Source organism: Sorex araneus, chromosome 2 (genome assembly GCF_027595985.1).
Source record: "Sorex araneus isolate mSorAra2 chromosome 2, mSorAra2.pri, whole genome shotgun sequence".
In the NCBI taxonomy this organism is placed as follows: domain Eukaryota; kingdom Metazoa; phylum Chordata; class Mammalia; order Eulipotyphla; family Soricidae; genus Sorex; species Sorex araneus.
This window is the reverse complement of record NC_073303.1, coordinates 10,829,552-10,846,806: the sequence shown is the minus strand read 5'-3', so window position 1 is coordinate 10,846,806 and position 17,255 is coordinate 10,829,552. Positions and strand designations below refer to the sequence as shown.

General features: G+C 42.1%; 4 protein-coding genes across 4 annotated transcripts; 2 read left to right on the top strand and 2 right to left on the bottom strand.

Moving 5' to 3' along the window:
- Nucleotides 1-1,654: 1,654 nt before the first annotated feature.
- LOC101554328 (histone H2A type 1-A-like) lies at nt 1,655-2,047 on the bottom strand. The gene has a single exon (XM_004613944.2). The coding sequence runs from the start codon at nt 2,045-2,047 to the stop codon at nt 1,655-1,657; it is 393 nt and encodes a 130-aa protein (XP_004614001.1).
- Nucleotides 2,048-2,369: 322 nt separating this feature from the next.
- LOC101554592 (histone H2B type 1-A-like) lies at nt 2,370-2,756 on the top strand. The gene has a single exon (XM_004613945.2). The coding sequence runs from the start codon at nt 2,370-2,372 to the stop codon at nt 2,754-2,756; it is 387 nt and encodes a 128-aa protein (XP_004614002.1).
- A 7,093-nt stretch (nt 2,757-9,849) lies between these two features.
- LOC101554861 (histone H2B type 1-A) lies at nt 9,850-10,233 on the bottom strand. Its single transcript, XM_004613946.2, has one exon. It carries the CDS (start codon nt 10,231-10,233, stop codon nt 9,850-9,852), a length of 384 nt encoding a protein of 127 aa, XP_004614003.1.
- A 285-nt stretch (nt 10,234-10,518) lies between these two features.
- LOC101555134 (histone H2A type 1-A) lies at nt 10,519-10,914 on the top strand. Its single transcript, XM_004613947.2, has one exon. It carries the CDS (start codon nt 10,519-10,521, stop codon nt 10,912-10,914), a length of 396 nt encoding a protein of 131 aa, XP_004614004.2.
- Nucleotides 10,915-17,255: the final 6,341 nt, after the last annotated feature.

Sequence of the window (17,255 nt, the reverse complement as noted above, 5' to 3'; positions counted from 1 at the left end):
TTTTTTCAGGCTAAAATCTGGCAATTCCCATTGCCTACAGCTGGCTCTGCACTTAGGGTTTACTCCTGGTGAGTTCAGAGGATCAAATGGATGCCAGTGGATAGAACCTGGGTTGGCTATATGCAACCCAGGCTCTTAGCTACTGTGTTCTCTCATACCCTACATCTTTAAATCTTTCTTAGCTACTGTGCTCTCATACCCCAAATCTTTTAATCTTTCTGAAATAACTGAAATATTCTGATTTCAGTGAATTTTGATAGACCCGACCCTGTCAAGTTTCCTTATTTGCTTTTTGGGTTACACTCAGTGATGCTCAGGGGTTACTCCTGGCGGTGCTTAGGGACCCTATGGGATGCTGGGAATCTAACCTGGGTTGGCTGCGTGCAAGGCAAATGCTCTACCCGCTGTTACTATCACTCCAGCTCCTGTCAGGTTTCTGAATGAGACTAAGGTTCTATCTGCTGTACTTGGTATCAAATCTTGTCATTTTAAGAAGCAGTTCTATTCCTCCTCTTTAAGCATGTATGAGCTTGCACATTCAAAATGAACTGTCACTAAATTAGAACCTTAGGCTCAGGTGAGAGGAGTATATAGCCTACATGAGGCAAGAATCTGCTTGATTCCAGGAACCCCGCCCACCCCAGCACCACTGGGTGTGTCCCCACTGGCTTCCAACACCACTTGGCTAGTGCCTTGTTAGGCCCTAGCATCAACCCACTCACTTGGTTAGGTACCAGCTGGACTCCATGGGGGAAGTGGAGATTAGCACAGCTGTGGAAGCGTTTCCCAGTTGGGGCAAGTGGAGACCAGCACATCTGTGGAGGTGCTTCCCATGCCCAACTAAGATGCTTTGGTACCTCTTGGCTAACCGTTAGGCCTCACTTTCATAATACTGAATCAATCACGCCAGGATGTTTCAAAGATCCTTTGCAGAAGCCATGGAAAACCATATGGCCTTGCCAGACTGGCCAAGGTCCTGTAGGAATGCCAGAAACTAGAAGCCATTGAATGTTATTTGCTGTCTTAATGCAAAATCACTCAAATCTAGCCTTTAACTCATTAAGTACAAACTTTTGAAACAAACTTTTGAAATATAAATTCAAGGTAGAGATAATTTGGTAGGGAACTTGCCTTGCATTCAGCTGGTAATTTTCAATCCCTGGTACCCCTTATGGTCCCGAGCTCAGCCAGAAGTGATATCTGAGCAGGACTGGGAGGAAACTTTGAGCATAGCCAGGTGTACCCGCCCACACTCATCTCCCTCCCCAAATAAAGAATACCTGTTCACACTAGCTCAAGCAAGCACTATAGTTAATATTGCAGCTAAGTTCTCCCACGGACTACAGGAATAAGTAACTAAACATACCAAGATCGTCCTTGCTGTAGGAATTGTGGTTCAACACCAGAGCCAGCCCATAGGTTCCCGATAGCTCATGAATGTTGGGTCTTTCAATACAGACCTCAGAGAACCCTGGTTTACTATGGACAAAGCCCTAATAAAAGACTGACTTTACTTAGGGTACCTAGAAAAACCGTAAATGAGGACTATCCCATCTTGTGCACAGCCTTCCTCGATCACTGAAGTGGCTCTGAAAAGAGCCGTTGGTTTCTTCAGATGCTCAGGACCGCTTGCCGGTCACCACCACCTCGGAGGTCACTTGCTCTGCCCTTTGTGGTGGCTCTCGGTCTTCTTGGGCAGTAGCACCGCCTGGATGTTGGGCAGCACGCCGCCCTGAGCGATGGTCACTCCTCCCAGCAGCTTATTGAGCTCCTCGTCGTTCCGAATCGCCAGCTGCAGGTGCCGAGGGATAATGCGCGTCTTCTTGTTGTCTCGAGAGGCGTTGCCCGCCAGTTCCAAGATCTCAGCCGTCAGGTACTCCAGCACCGCCGCCAGGTACACGGGCGCACCGGCCCCGATGCGCTCAACGTAGTTGCCCTTTCGGAGCAAGCGATGGATCCGGCCCACCGGAAACTGCAAGCCCGCTCGGGAGGAACGGGACTTAGCCTTGGCACGCACCTTGCCTCCCTGCTTCCCGCGCCCAGACATGCTGCAACCTCGCCTCCGGGAAAGAGGAACTGCATCCCCCTAGCGCCCCGACAGAGTGTATTTATAGCCTGACTATAGGGCGTGAGCTGCTATCTGATTGGCTGACGGCTGTCTATCCAATCAGAAAGCCCTGCCAGAATCACCTCATTTGCAAACTGCGGCTACCTCCTAGCCTATCATATGCCGGCCGCCTGACGCGTCATAGGGTGGCCAGAGGTATAAATAGCGCCTTTTGGCACCCCTTCAGCCTCTGCTTGCTGGGTGCCTGGGAGTGCAAGAGCTGTAACACTCGAGAGCTGTAACACTGAGCTGTGCACTAGCCATGCCGGAGCCGTCTGCTGCCAAGGGAGCTGCCGCTTCCAAGAAGGGCTTCAAGAAGGCTGTAACGAAGACGCAGAAGAAGGAGGGCAAGAGGCGCAAGCGCAGTCGCAAGGAGAGCTACTCCATCTACATCTACAAGGTGCTCAAGCAGGTCCACCCCGACACCGGCATCTCCTCGAAAGCCATGAGCATCATGAACTCGTTCGTCTCCGACATCTTCGAGCGCATCGCCGGCGAGGCGTCCCGCCTGGCGCACTACAACAAGCGCTCGACCATCACGTCGCGGGAGATCCAGACGGCCGTGCGCCTGCTGCTGCCCGGGGAGCTGGCCAAGCACGCCGTGTCCGAGGGCACCAAGGCCGTCACCAAGTACACCAGCGCCAAGTAAGCGCACCGAGCAAGCACAGAAAACCCAAAGGCTCTTTTAAGAGCCACTTAAGTGTTTTGGAGAAGGGCTGTTATCACTTCCACTCCATGTGAGTGAATTTGGGTGGGTTATTGCTTTAATGATACCCCAAGCATTGCATCGCTTATAAAAGACCACGGATTTTAATTTTGCTGAGCATCTAATGTCTACGGGGAGCCTACCACAAAAATTTCCATAACACGCACAAGGCTAAAGGCGAGTAGCATAAGCCTATCGAATATGGAGAAAGTGGGAAGAGTGGGCCCTAAGGAAACGGGTTTAGAGTTGACTTCCTGCTTACGTAACTGCTCATGAAAAAACCTGGTCCCTTAGAGTAGTAAATCCCAACTAAGGCGCAAAGGTCAGGGTTTCTTAGGCAATTGACAGTTTTTGCATTGGCAGTTTCCAAGCTATTGGAGGGCATGTTGACAACCAGAAGGTCATCGTGTCCTCATGCTGGGTCAACTATGAGGTGCTTTGCACAGAAACTCAACAATCTGGCTAACCACAGTCAATAGGCAAATAGTAATTAAGTTTCCTCACCTTTTCCTAGTGTATTATGATTGGTTTTTAAAAAAAATTAAAAGAAGATTGATTAAATGTCCTGCATTATCTGAATTCCAAAGAGCAGCCAAGCAGTGGTAACATTGAATTAAACTTTAAAAAGGGATTTGTGATCTTCCAGAAACCTGTGGTTTAGCTGGAATCCTCAATTTCACGCTGTATATATAGTCAAGTATATCTATATCTATATCTATATCTATATCTATATATCTATATATGTGCTGAAGTATACAGCACATACATAAGTGTGCCTTTATAGAAAACTTTAGTATTGTTTGATAGAATATTTGAATGTGCAGTAAAAATTAATTTTAAAAAATGTTCCATTTTTTGCAGAATGAGCCCATCCTGGTAAAGCCCCTGCATACCTTAGCTCAGACTCCTCTAAGGGGCTGACAGACCATCCCACCTATACAGTATCGAGAGCAACAACATCTTTAATTAGGGACCTGTGTGCCCCAGTAAGACCCAAACAGCTGCTGGCTCTCAAATCCCAGTCAATCAAGCGGACATTCTACAGGTGGCTTGACTACCTAAGGGTTCTTAGGGTTATTTGGGCAAAAGGTAAATAGGAATACCAGTGAAGCATGACATTTTTCCAAGTCAACCCTTCAATGGCTTTAAAGATGTGATATAGTTTGACTAGACTGTAGTGATAGCACAGCGAGTAGGGCGTTTGCCTTGCACGCGGCTGACCCGGGTTTGATTCCTCTGTCCCTCTCTGAGAGCCTGGCAAGCTCCTGAGAGTATCCCGCCCGCCCGGCAGAGCCTGGCAAGCTACCCCTGGCGTATTCGATATGCCAAAAACAGTAACAACAAGTCTCACAATGGAGCTTTACTGGTTCCCGCTCGCTCCAGCAAATTGATGAACAATGGGACGACAGTACTACAGTGCTACAGACTGTGATTAACTATTTTAATCCTATAATTCTGATTTATCCTGCATTTTAATTATAAGTCTGTGTTTACCATCATATTATTTAATGCTTTGCTGAAAAATTTACTCTTCAGTACTGCAAATTAAATCAGTTTTATTTTACTTTTATGTGTGTATGCAATAATGCTCAGTTTTTAGTATACAATTTTACTCAATACAAAACAATGATATGGAGAATAGTAGTCCTTTTTATGTTGCTTGAAGAGCACTGGCAGGAATTTTATATTATTTTTAAAATTTTGTTAAAAAATTCCTTTCTCAGCGCTGGGGAGATAGCTTATACATACATTTTTTTCCTGCAGAAGTCCTGTGTTTATTCCCTAACATAAACATGAACCCCCAAATACTGCTAGTACTGATATCTGAGCATTAAGTTAGAAGATGGTTCCAGTGCCGTAATGGATGTGACCCTCCAAAACAAAATAAATAAAATTAATATATTTTGTACATCTTGCCTTTTCTATGTGACTTCTTTTTTTTTTTTTTTTTTTTTTTTTTGCTTTTTGGGTCACACCTGGCGATGCACAGGGGTAACTCCTGGCTCTGCACTCAGGAATTACCCCTGGCCGTGCTCAGGGGACCATATGGGATGCTGGGATTTGAACCCGGGTCGGCCGCGTGCAAGGCAAACGCCCTACCCGCTGTGCTATCGCTCCAGCCCCTCTATGTGACATTTTTTGGTAGGCAAATTTCTGTGTTTTTCTTTTTGAAATTGTTCTGCTCAGATGTGCCAATAATTTGAAATAAATTTTGAAAAATTATGTTTTTAAAGAAAATTTCAGGTATAAAATTTTGAAGATAACAAATCTTCTTGAAGATAACACATTGATCCATAATGATTTGTTATCTCTCCTGTATACCTAACTTTCAAAATTATCCCTAGTTTCATATTTATGCATGGAATTATTGAATTTTTATAAATTATATTGCTTAATTGTTAATATTTAAATATTTAAAAAATTTTTAAAAAAATGTTTTTAGTTGATGTATCTTTACATGTACCTTTTAAAATTCCATTTTCTTTTCCGAATGATTTTCTACTATTCTCATTCTGCTTCTATGGATACAATTCGCTTTTTTCCCCCCAGATTTAAAAGATTTTGCTGGGGCTGGAGCGATAGCACAGCGGGTAGGGCGTTTGCCTTGCACGCAGCCGACTGGGGTTCAATTCCCAGCATCCCATATGGTCCCCTGAGCACGGCCAGGGGTAATTCCTGAGTGCAGAGCCAGGAGTAACCCCTGTGCATCGCCAGGTGTGACCCAAAAAAAACAATAAAAAAAATAAAAGATTTTGCTTAGTTTTCTTTTGGTTGGGGGTTTGCACCATGCTCAACAATGCTCGGGGTTACTCCTCGCTCTGTACTCAGGAATTATTCCTGGAAGTGCTCGGGGAACCATATAGGATGCTGGTGTAACCCAGGTCGGGCAAGTGCATTGCAAGTATCCTACCCTCTGTACTATCTCTCCTAGCTTTTAAAATGCAAAGTGCTTACTTTATATATTATTCCTCTCATTATACAAATTTGATATTAATATTAATTATAAACTTCACTGCTGATTCTGTTCATAAGTCAATACATAGATGTAGATAATATAGTAGATGTATGATTAGTGATCTGTCACTTATTTTAAAATTTGTTGATTGGTTATTGCACATACATGTTTATCAGTTTATGTATCACTGTATCGCTGTCATCCCGTTTTTCATCAATTTGCTTGCTCGGGCACCAGTAACATCTTCATATGTCACTATCGCATGCTGGTGTATCCCATGCATGGTGTCTGCTTGCTCCAGGAACACGAAGAGCACGTTGTTGTTACTGTTTTTGGCATATCAAATACATCATGTTAGCTTGCCAGGCTCTGCCGTCCATCAGTTTATGTACAATGAGAAGTCATGTCATTTAGGTTGTCTCCTTGTGTTCCCAATGGTATATTTGCATTGTAAAGCTGGATAAGGAAGAAAGGAATTTAACCCCAAAAGATGTGCAGCCAAAATAAAAAAGAAATAAAAAGAAGAAAATATCCCTGGAAGTGAAATTCAAATTGAACATAGATAAAGTTATAGAATCAATAACTGCCCAAGGGAATTTTACTTTCACTGTGAGACTATGCAACCAGAGGAACTTAGTGAAGGTTCAATACTGATGTACATTTAGAAAATGGTTGTAGAAAGGGGATATTGTTCTAGAGAAAGTGCAGCAAGAAAAACACTTCATTTTAAAGGACTTGAGGTATTTCATGACATTTGAACTTGTAAAAGATATTTAAATGTTAAAGGCTGATCTAAATTTAGAAAATCATGACAATTCACAAAAGGTTTGGTAACTTGACATGAAAATTGAACCAAGGAAAGATGAACCTTCTGTTCCATAAATGATGTGATGCACAGGAGGCAAGTATTGGTCAACTAATCTTAGTTTTAAAAAATTATTTGATTCATATTGTTTTACTGTTTTAGTTACTTAGACTATGTTCTAAGTACCTTTCTTTCATTTCTTTCTATATATCAGAATAATGGAGAGTTTTTTTTAATGTCTTGGTAAATTAAAAAAAATCTTAAAACAATAATGATTTCCCCCATTAATATTTCTTGCAGTCCTTAAAAATTGTCATTATCTGAAGAATTGCCTGAATTTATACTATGTATTTAAGTACTTATACCATTCTTCTTTTGTCATTCCCATAGGTTTTATAAATATTCTGAATTTTGCCTATATGAGAATGATGCTGTAAGAAATAGATTCCTTCTTTTCTCTCTAGAAACCTGGAATTATTCTCTAGAAACCCAAAGAAGCTGGTTAAACTGTCTTTCCTTAGATCAGAAATACAGAGTGGGGCTGGAGCGATAGCTCAGCAGGTAGGATGTTTGCCTTGCATGCGGCTGACCCGGGTTCGATTCTCAGCATCCCACATGGTACCCTGAGCACCACCAGGAGTGATTCCTGAATGCAAAGTCAGGAGTAACCAGGAGTAACCTCTGAACATCTCCAGGTGTGACCCAAAAAGCAATAAATAAATGAATAAATAAATAAATACAGAACAAGGACCCAATGGACGTTGCTCTGGAGCAAATGGATGTTGGTGGAGTAAATAGAGGAGATTGGAATGGGTTTGTGAAAACTTGTAACTTCAGACAAGTAATAATGAAGCTTTAATTGGAGACAATCCATATAAAGCAGAGAAAACATAAGGGTTCTCCCCCACGCCAGGTATTTAAGATGGTTAAATACCACTTGTTGCCTATATCCAAATGCCTTAGTATTACTTATTTGGCAAGATAATATTTTCTGAGGAAAAGTTAAGTTCCTACTTTAAATTCAGTAAGATTTGATTTGGGATCTGGAAAATCTGGGAAAAGCACATTATTTAGGTATTATCCTTCCTAAGCACCTCTATGTATATAGCTATTTAACCAATAAAATTTACCCTAGAAGCAAGAAAGATTACCTTTCTTTCCCTAAGTCTTAATTGTGATTAAAAAAATTTGCCAGAGTAAGAACATAATGGGTGCTAATTTAGTAAAAGACTGGAGAAAGTGCAGAGTCCTTAACCTATTTAGAAACTTGGACACTATGATTTCAAAGCCGCTTGTTGCAAGGAGACAACCCACAGAGTTGTAATACCTTGCCAATAAGTTCACTGTCACTGAAGGCCTGATTTGGAGAACTCACTGAGGATGACATGACCTGAGTCTAGTCATTATCATTGACTCAGGTCAATCTGTTCTACTGACCTCCATTCTCAGTTTTGAGAGGAAGGATTGTAATTTTCTTTTTGTCAGAAACTGTTTCACTGCCAGTGCTCTTCTTTTAAAAAAATTTGTTTTTTGGGTCACACCTGGAAATGCTCAGGGACTATTCCTGGCTCTACACTCAGGAATTACCCCACTGGTGCTTGAGGGACCACATGGGATGCCAGGGATCGAACCTGGGTCAGCCTCATTCAAGGCAAATGCCTTCCCCGCTGGACTATTGCCCTGGCCCTGCAAGTGCTCTTGATTAGTAGTTTATCTTTTGAGCCCTTAGATTCTCTTAGGAAGCTGGAGTGATAGTGTAGTCTATCCAGGCCCCTGGTGGGAGTCATATTTACATGCATTTACTTGTAAACAGTTGAGATCCTTGATTACAGATGATGCTATAACTTCCAATGTGGTGCTGATAGCCCATTTGTTTGTTTCTCGGAGTACTCTTGGTGAAGGCTAAGAGTCAATTGGTGCTATGCACAAAAGTGTGAACACTTCCCCGCCCCTTGGATTTTTAGTATATTCTAATAAATTCTACATTTTTTGGTTAAAAACCATGTACAAGAAGGCTCTTTTTAATAAAAGTGAGAGACAAACTATAAATTACTAGTGACTCATAGGAATCTAATTAAACCAAAGGGTTCTGAGAAATAGTAATGCATCCCTTCTTTTTAATGTTGATTTAAGTGCCCTTTATGACTAGTTAAAAAAAAAGGGTGTCTGGTGCAAGCATGTGGGTCAGTGATAGAGCATTTTCCTTACATGACACTTTTATCTTTCATACCATGAAATAAAAACCGCTCACAATTCAATAATCCTTCACTCTTTCCTCCACCTACCCTCTAGGGAACAGAGAAGTCCTTTGGTATTCTACCCCATAATTATGAGGGTAAATCTTGCACTCAAAGTCTACCAACATATTACAGGTTTTTTAAATATCCTCTGTCCCGATTTGGAACATTGGCATTTGAATCCAGTATGTAAGACACAAACAAGTTAGGGATTCAATCACAAGACAGAAAAAATCATGTCAGTCATTATGGTTAACTAGATTTGTTGGGTTACAATATAAAACGATGACAAGATTTTCCACACTTCACTACCCATCTCACTAGTTCAGTTTAAAATTCTGATACATATGTAGATTGAAATTCAAAGAAACCCTTAGCTTTAGGCCTCAAACCTCAGCAACTGTAGTTGTTAACCTAATGATCTTATCACAGGTTGTACCCAATATTAATATTGTGATGGCAAATTACCTTTCTCATGGCACACAGCTCATATAGTGACCTTATAGCAGTATTCCCCTTAGTGCTTCACTTTTGTTTCCTGGAAATTGCTAAAGATGCCAACTCAGCTGATTAATGTTGACTTTAGCCATGTAGGAAAGTTAAATTATCAAATTCAACTATTTATCAGATAAAACCAGTTAAGAATTTGGTTGGGGGGGACGGAGCGATAGCACAGCGGGTAGGGCGTTTGCCTTGCACGCAGCCTACCCGGGTTCGATCCCCGGCATCCCATATGGTCCCCCAAGCACCGCCAGGAGTAACCCCTGAGCATCGCTGGGTGTGACCCAAAAAGCAAAAAAAAAAAAAAAAATTTGGATGGGGTTGGAATGATAGTACAATACATAAGCTGATCTGAGTACCCAGCACACCTTCCATCAACCCACCATGAGTTATTCCTGGACAGAACCAGTAATTGAGCTCATCCTCCTCCAATCCTTCCCCACCTACGGAGAAGAGCCATCAGTGTCACAGTCCTTTAGTAGGTGTAGTGGCTCTTAAAAGAGCCTTTGGGTCATGAAGCTTGTCTGGTAACTGATTTTATTTGGAGCTGGTGTACTTGGTAACAGCCTTAGTTCCTTCTGATACTGCGTGTTTGGCCAGTTCCCCCGGCAGCAGCAGGCGAACGGCCGTCTGGATCTCTCTAGATGTGATCGTTGAGTGCTTGTTGTAGTGTGCCAGGCGGGATGCCTCGCCGGCGATGCGCTCAAATATATCACTAACGAAAGAATTCATAATGCTCATGGCCTTTGAGGAAATACCGGTGTCTGGATGGACCTGCTTCAGCACCTTGTAGATGTAGATGGAGTAACTTTCTTTGCGGCATCTCTTGCGTTTCTTCCCCTCCTTCTTCTGGGTTTTCGTTACAGCTTTCTTAAAGCCTTTCTTGGAGATGGTAGTGCCCTTTGCAGTCAGCTCCGGCATCTTCAGTGTGCAGCTCTAGCGGGACGAACCACAGGCACTGCAGCGCGCAAGCGTGGTATTTATAGGCTCAGTGCTCGGATGACGTGTTGGGTACTCGACATCTGATTGGATAATGGGGAGTGGCGTGATGGAAATGGAGTGATTCGTTCTCATTCTCTGATTGGGTGTGAGTCAATCAGCCAATCAGAAAGATGCAAGCCCGAAGCTCCCTCCCGACTATAAATAGGGCCCCGCAACCGGCCTAACGGGCGACCTTTTCCGTTATAACCGATCTGTTGCTGAGTCATGTCTGGACGTGGGAAGCAGGGCGGCAAGGCTCGAGCGAAAGCCAAGTCCCGTTCGTCTAGAGCGGGATTGCAGTTCCCCGTGGGCCGCGTCCATCGCCTTCTCCGCAAGGGCCACTATGCTGAACGCATCGGCGCCGGCGCCCCGGTGTACCTGGCGGCCGTGCTCGAGTACCTGACGGCCGAGATCCTGGAGCTGGCGGGCAACGCGGCCCGCGACAACAAGAAGACGCGCATCATCCCGCGCCACCTGCAGCTGGCCATCCGCAACGACGAGGAGCTCAACAAGCTGCTGGGGCGCGTGACCATCGCGCAGGGCGGCGTCCTGCCCAACATCCAGGCCGTGCTGCTGCCCAAGAAGACCGAGAGCCACCATCACAAAGTCCAGGCCAAGTAAGGCAAAGTATAAAGCTTGGCAAGTGTCCTGAGTGCCTTCGGAAGGAAGGACAATCCCTGGCAGTCCCTCAAACTGAAACCAAAGGCTCTTTTCAGAGCCACTCACGGTTTCTGAGAAGAGTGTAGGCATGCAAAAAACGGCACAGAGAATGGATTCATCACCGACAGGGGTAGTTGGTTCATCCCAGTCTGAAGTTCTAATAAAAGAACTTAAAATAACCTAGTTCTGTGGAGTTATTTTGATAAATGAACTCTGTATTGGGTGACTTACTGGGTGAATTTTTTTTTCTCAATCCAGAATAGATGGCCCAGTCATTCTGGAAGGGGAAATGTCATTCTGGGCTGGGGAGTGGGGGAAAGAAGAAAATTGGGACTTGTGATAATTGATACAAGTCCTGAGAAAGTGAAGATGATCTCTATATGAAGGCTTGTATATTAATAATAGACTAAACTGGATATGAGCAAAGGAAGGAGGTAATACACTTGGCAGTCTTGTACTAAGCTGCTTGGGAAATATGCCGACAGAACCACCAGTCGGTCAGATGTGATTAAAAATTGCAATTGGTAGCTAGATGTGACTTCTAGCAAATCATTTCCTTGCAAAAGTTATATTAAGGCCCCATGACTTGATATCTTAAAACCCCAGAACAGTTTAATTCAAAAGATAGAAGGCATTTAATGACTTTCATGAGGAATATTAAAAATTAGGTATGTAGCATGCATAGGATATGTTATATCTCAGTAAAATATATTTTGACAGTAAAAGTTTTTATTAAATCAGGAACTATATTATAGAGATAACATTTAAAATGAATCAAAGTACTTTGTTCATTCTTTTAGCACTGCATATGATTAGACATTCACTGCATATATAGGGACAATCTATTTTTACAAAAATCAAGGGAGCCAGACGATAGCAGGTAGGGCTGCCCAGGTTTAATCCCTAGCACCCCATATAAACCCCAATGCACCAGGAGTGGTTCCTGATAGGAAAACTAGGAGTAAATCCCAAGAATTGCTGGGTGTGTCCCAAAACCCAAAAATAAATTTAAAAACTCAAAATTTTCACTGGATGTGGTCCCAAAACAATGCAGAGCAAAATACAATGTATTTATAACAAACTACAGAAAAGTTTCCATTAAGAATTTTTTGATACTACCTTTATTAAAAAATTTATTTTCATAAAGTTGTTTACAATGATTAATTACATTTAATATTCCAAAACTAGTCCCACCACCATTACACCTTCCCACTACCATGTTTCAAATTTTTCCACCCCAAATCCAAAGCCTACCCCCAAAGCAGAACATAAATTATTTTTTATTGCCTGCTATGAATAATCTGCTAAAAATGATCCCAAAATGTTTCCTTAGAGGAAAGTGTGTGAAGATTGTTGTATTTCATCCTGGAGTCATTAATCCCTTGTATGAGATTACTAACATGTTAAAGGCGGAGCCTTGTGTGCATATATATATATGTATGTATATATATTATTTTTCAAGATTGGTTGCCATTTACCTTACACCCCATCAAATGTAGTATGCTACTCTTGGTACATCATCTCATAGAGTATGAGATGTTGTGTGGCCACGTTTGTGGCCACACACTCCAGGAATTCTAAAATTTTAAAATAGGACAATACTTCTGAGGTTAATAAATAATTTTAACTGGATGGTGACTTTGGGGTCTGTAGGCATCTCTGCAGTATATTGCTCTCATGTTGCTATCCTCTGAGAGATTTATTTGTGAGTTTCTGGATCATGGCTGTTAATGAGCCTATATGGTGCCAGAGGCAGTTCGTGGGTGTGAATGCCAGGGAGATGTGGGGAGGTTATCCATTCCTGACTCAGTGTGAGCCTGGAGATTTCAATCATAAAACTTACATACCTTGAGTTTTTCAGCAGATTCACTCATGGGTAAGGCTCATTCAAGTCTGTGGGGGATGAGCTGTGAGCATGGCAGTAATGGAGGTCTGGAAGTTTTTGACTGTGGGGGCTCTGTTGGGGTGGGTGGAGAGTCTCACCAGCTTCCCTCTACGTTGCCTCTGATAGGACAACCTGGCACAGGGTCTGGAGGTATCTCTGCAGTGTGTTGCTCTTGATGCTACTTAAAAAATTTATTTTATTTTATAAAGTAGTTCACAATATTTGACTACATTTAATATTCAAACACCAGTCCCACCACCATTACACTTTCCCACCACCATATTTTGGATGTTTCCATCCTGAACCCCAATCCCTGCCCCAAAACAGAACCGAAATAACATATTTTGTATTGTTTGTTATGAAAAACAGCTGAAAATGCTATAAAAATGTTTCCTTAGAGGAAAGAATGTAAAGATTGTTGTATTTCACCGAGTGGCCAGTAAGCCCTTTTATAAGAAATCCCTAACGTGTTTTTAAAGTTTGGGCTTTGTGTGCTTTTATATATATATCTGTAAAAGAAAATTCGTTATAAGATTGTTTGCTACCTACTTTGAACCACATCAAATGTGATGTAGTACTCCTGGAGTATGAGTAGGGTGTGTTGAGCTTGTGGAGAGTGGCTGTGAGCATGGCAGTGGTTGAGTTCTGGAGGTTTTCAGCTGCTGGTACTGGGTCCCTTAGGGTCGGAAGGGGTCTCACTTGCCCCCCTCCAGGGTTTCTCGAGTGAAACAGCCTGGCATGGGGTCTGATGGCATGGTTATGGTGAGTGTCATGTTACGCTCCCTTCCAGGAGAGGACATATGATCTGAATGGGGCTGATGACAAGATTATCTAGCACCAGCCAGAGGTGGCTTATGGGCTTGACTGCTGAGTTGCTGGAGACATGATGCTGCTTTTTTTTTCTTTTTGGGTCACACCTGGGAATGTACAGGGGTTACTCCTAGCTCATGCACTCAGGAATTACTCCTGGCGGTGCTTGGGGGACCATATGGGATGCTGGGAATCGAACCTGTGTCGGCTGCATGCAAGGCAAACGCCCTACTTGCTGTGCTATTGCTCCAACCCCATGATGCTACTTTAGACCATAAATTTATTCCCCAATCTTTGAGTGAAGCCTTAAAGTCATAAATGTTAACACTAGTGTAAATTGTAGCACCGTAGCACTGTTGTCCGTTTTTCATCGATTTGCTCAAGCAGGCACCAGTAACGTCTCCATTGTGAGACTTGTTGTTGGTGTTTTTGGCACATTGAATATGCCACGGGGAGCTTGCCAGGCTCTGCCGTGCAGACGGGATACTATGGAATGGATGCATGCCAAAATAAAGCCTAGTATTATTTGTTCAGTAGTGAACTCATAGTTTTGTTGTCAAGAATCATCAAAAAAAGGGTTCACACAATCACCAAATGTCTATCGTGAAATGTTAGAGAAGTATATTAGACAAAGAATTTAGACAGTCAGCTGAAGGACAACATCACATTCTTGGACAACTTAATTTCTTAGTATCAGGGCTAATCTGTGTGATCAATAGAATGGAATACAGAAAAGTATAGTACGTCACTTTGAAGATTAGGTTATAATAGATAAGAGCTTCATTTGGTCACAAACAGAAACAAAATCAACACAATAACTGATTCCTTTTATTTTATAAGTTCACAGAACTCTAAAAGGAGTTTCTCATGGAAAGTATCATGTTAAGTGAAATGTGTCAGAAAGAGAAAGACAGACATAGAAAGAATGCACTAATTTGTGGAATATAAAGTAACATAATGAGAGACTAACACCCAAGGATAGTAGAAATGAGTACCAGGAGGATTGTTCCATGGCTTGGAAGCTGGCCTCACATGCTGGGGAAGAAGGCAGCTCAACTGGTGAAGGGATGGGTGTTTGATCATTGTATAACTGAGACTTAAACCTGAAAGCTTTGTAACTTTCCACATGGTGAATCAATAAAAGAATTAAAAAAAAAAGAAGGCAGCTCAGTTAGAGAAGGAACCACCAAGTAAAGGGTGCTTGGAGGGTCCGCTCAAGGTGGGAGATATGTGCTGAAAATAGACTCTAGACTGAACATGATGGCCACTTAATACCTCTATTGCAAACCACAACACCCAAAAGGAGAGAGAGAGAGACAGAGAGACAGAGAGAGAGAGAGTGCGCAAAAGGGAATTCCCTGCCACAGAGGTGGGGTGGGGTGGGGGGGACGGGCTGGGAGTGGTTGGAGGGATACTGAGATTATTGGTGGTGGAGAATGGGCACTGGTGGAGGGATGGGTACTCGATCATCGTATGACTGAAATGTAAGCACAAAAGTTTGTAAGTCTGTAACTTTACCTGACGGTGATTCATTAAAAAGTAAAAATAAATAAAATTTTAAAAAATAAGAGGAGTTTCTATTTGTATTTAGGGCCATACTCAATGGTGCTCAAGGTTTACTCCTGCCTGTGCTCAGGAATCATTACTGGTGAGGCATAGTGGTGCTGAAGATTAAATCCAGGCTCAAGTAGAAGGCAAGCACCTTACCCACTGTACTATCTTTCTGGTCCTAAAAGGAGTTTTTGATGAAATGATAAAGGTTTCCCAAGTATAACCCAAGAAAGGAGTTAATATGCCCAGGACTGCCAAGAATGCAGGTATGGAAGCAGATCTACCTTAGATACTTTGTATAACTGGTAAAACCACGAACCCATCAGAGTCTTGGGCAATACTGACATACTTTTTGGTTCTGTTGTTAGTGAAGCTACTCTAGTGTAAATGAACAAAGTACAATAATTTCATCACTGTGACAATACGACAACTCTTGTGAAAGAAGAATAAATATTGTACTCCTCGTTTTCCACAATTTCACTCTCAGAAGTTTCAATGTGGTCAATGGTATAATTCTGGAAATATTCAGAAAAATATGTTTAGAAATAAGTCAGATAACTATTTAAATTTTTTTATTAGTGAATCACCATGAGGTACATTTACAAACTTATGAACTTTTATGTTTGCATTTTAGTCATATGGTGATCGTTTACCCATCTCTCCACCAGTGCCCATTCTCCTCCACCAATGACATAACTCTTAATATAGTATATAAATATGATTATTATATTATTTTATTGTGTTAATTTATAAACTAAATTTTATCAGTCATGTATGTATAGCACAAATGCATATATATTCTTTGTTTGGTGCTGTATTTGCAGTTTTAGGTCTCTGTGGGATTATTGGAAAATATTTTTTTTTTTAATTTTTATTAAATCACCATGTGGAAAGTTACAAAGTTCTCAGGTTTATATGTCAGTTATACAATATTCAAACACCCATCCCTTCACCAGTGCCCAAATTCCACCACCAGAAACCCCAGTTTACCCCCCGCCCCCACCCCCTACCCCCTACTGTATAACTAATGAATTTCACTTCATTTTTTCTTTACCTTGATTACATTCCATAATTCAACACAAAACTCACTATAGTTGACATAACTCTCTCTCTCTCTTTTTTTTCTCTTTTTCCTTTTCCCTTTTTTTTTTTTAATTTTTCCCCCTCATCCCCCTTCCTGCGCCTCATAGTATGGTGTACTCCACGCCACGTTGGCCAGCGTGGGGCTTTTGCTTAGCTCATAGTCCAGAGGTGGCTGTTACATTAAGAACCTTCAATATTTCAACAAAAACTTACTGTTATTATTTGGAGTTTCCCCCCCAAGTCTGACCTGTTCAAATGGAACCCTTTCACATTGATGACAATTATAAATGTTAAGTTGCGCGGACGCGGCAGCGTCCGCGCAGTTTTGGATTTCTGTATAAAGTCCTGGGAAAATTCTGCCAGAAATTACATATTTCCTCCGTTAGCCGGCGTGGGGCAAAGGCTTAATTCACAGTCTCCATACATGGGTGCAGGCACTTGCTGGAACCCCAATTCCTAAAGCTGTCTCTGGTTCCCGCTTGTTCCACATCCACCGGCTCTGCAGGGGCATGGGCGCCCGGGCCGAAAACCCGGCCGGCCGGAGCCGAGCACGGGCCCGACTAGGGCTGGCTCTGTATCCTGCGGCTGTTTCAAGTTCAAAGCACACATCGGAAAATATTTTTTATATTTGAGGGAGGACTACTATGTGTAGATAGTAGTGAGTTGGGGGAGCTCTCATTTTAGGAATTACCTTTTAATTATAAAAGGAGCCAGGTTTCAAGATTCCCTGTACTAGAAACAATGGAAGGAGACTTGTAAACTCAGGTCCCAGATGAACTGTCTGATGAGATAATACGTTCATAAGATGTACTCCAATATGGTATGACTTTCCCTAAGTATCTTCTAGTTAGGAATATTTTTTCAAGAAACCTATGAGATATTGACATTGGGAAATCTATAATATTGGAATTATAAAAATTCAAATGAATAAAACAAATGTTCTGTTTCAATCACCACCTGTAATAATGAGAAC

What these genes read in the sequence shown, in the direction of transcription:
- LOC101555134 (XM_004613947.2), top strand. Translation starts at nt 10,519, where the DNA reads ATGTCTGGACGTGGGAAGCAGGGCGGCAAGGCTCGAGCGAAAGCCAAG.
- LOC101554328 (XM_004613944.2), bottom strand. Translation starts at nt 2,047, where the DNA reads ATGTCTGGGCGCGGGAAGCAGGGAGGCAAGGTGCGTGCCAAGGCTAAG.
- LOC101554861 (XM_004613946.2), bottom strand. Translation starts at nt 10,233, where the DNA reads ATGCCGGAGCTGACTGCAAAGGGCACTACCATCTCCAAGAAAGGCTTT.
- LOC101554592 (XM_004613945.2), top strand. Translation starts at nt 2,370, where the DNA reads ATGCCGGAGCCGTCTGCTGCCAAGGGAGCTGCCGCTTCCAAGAAGGGC.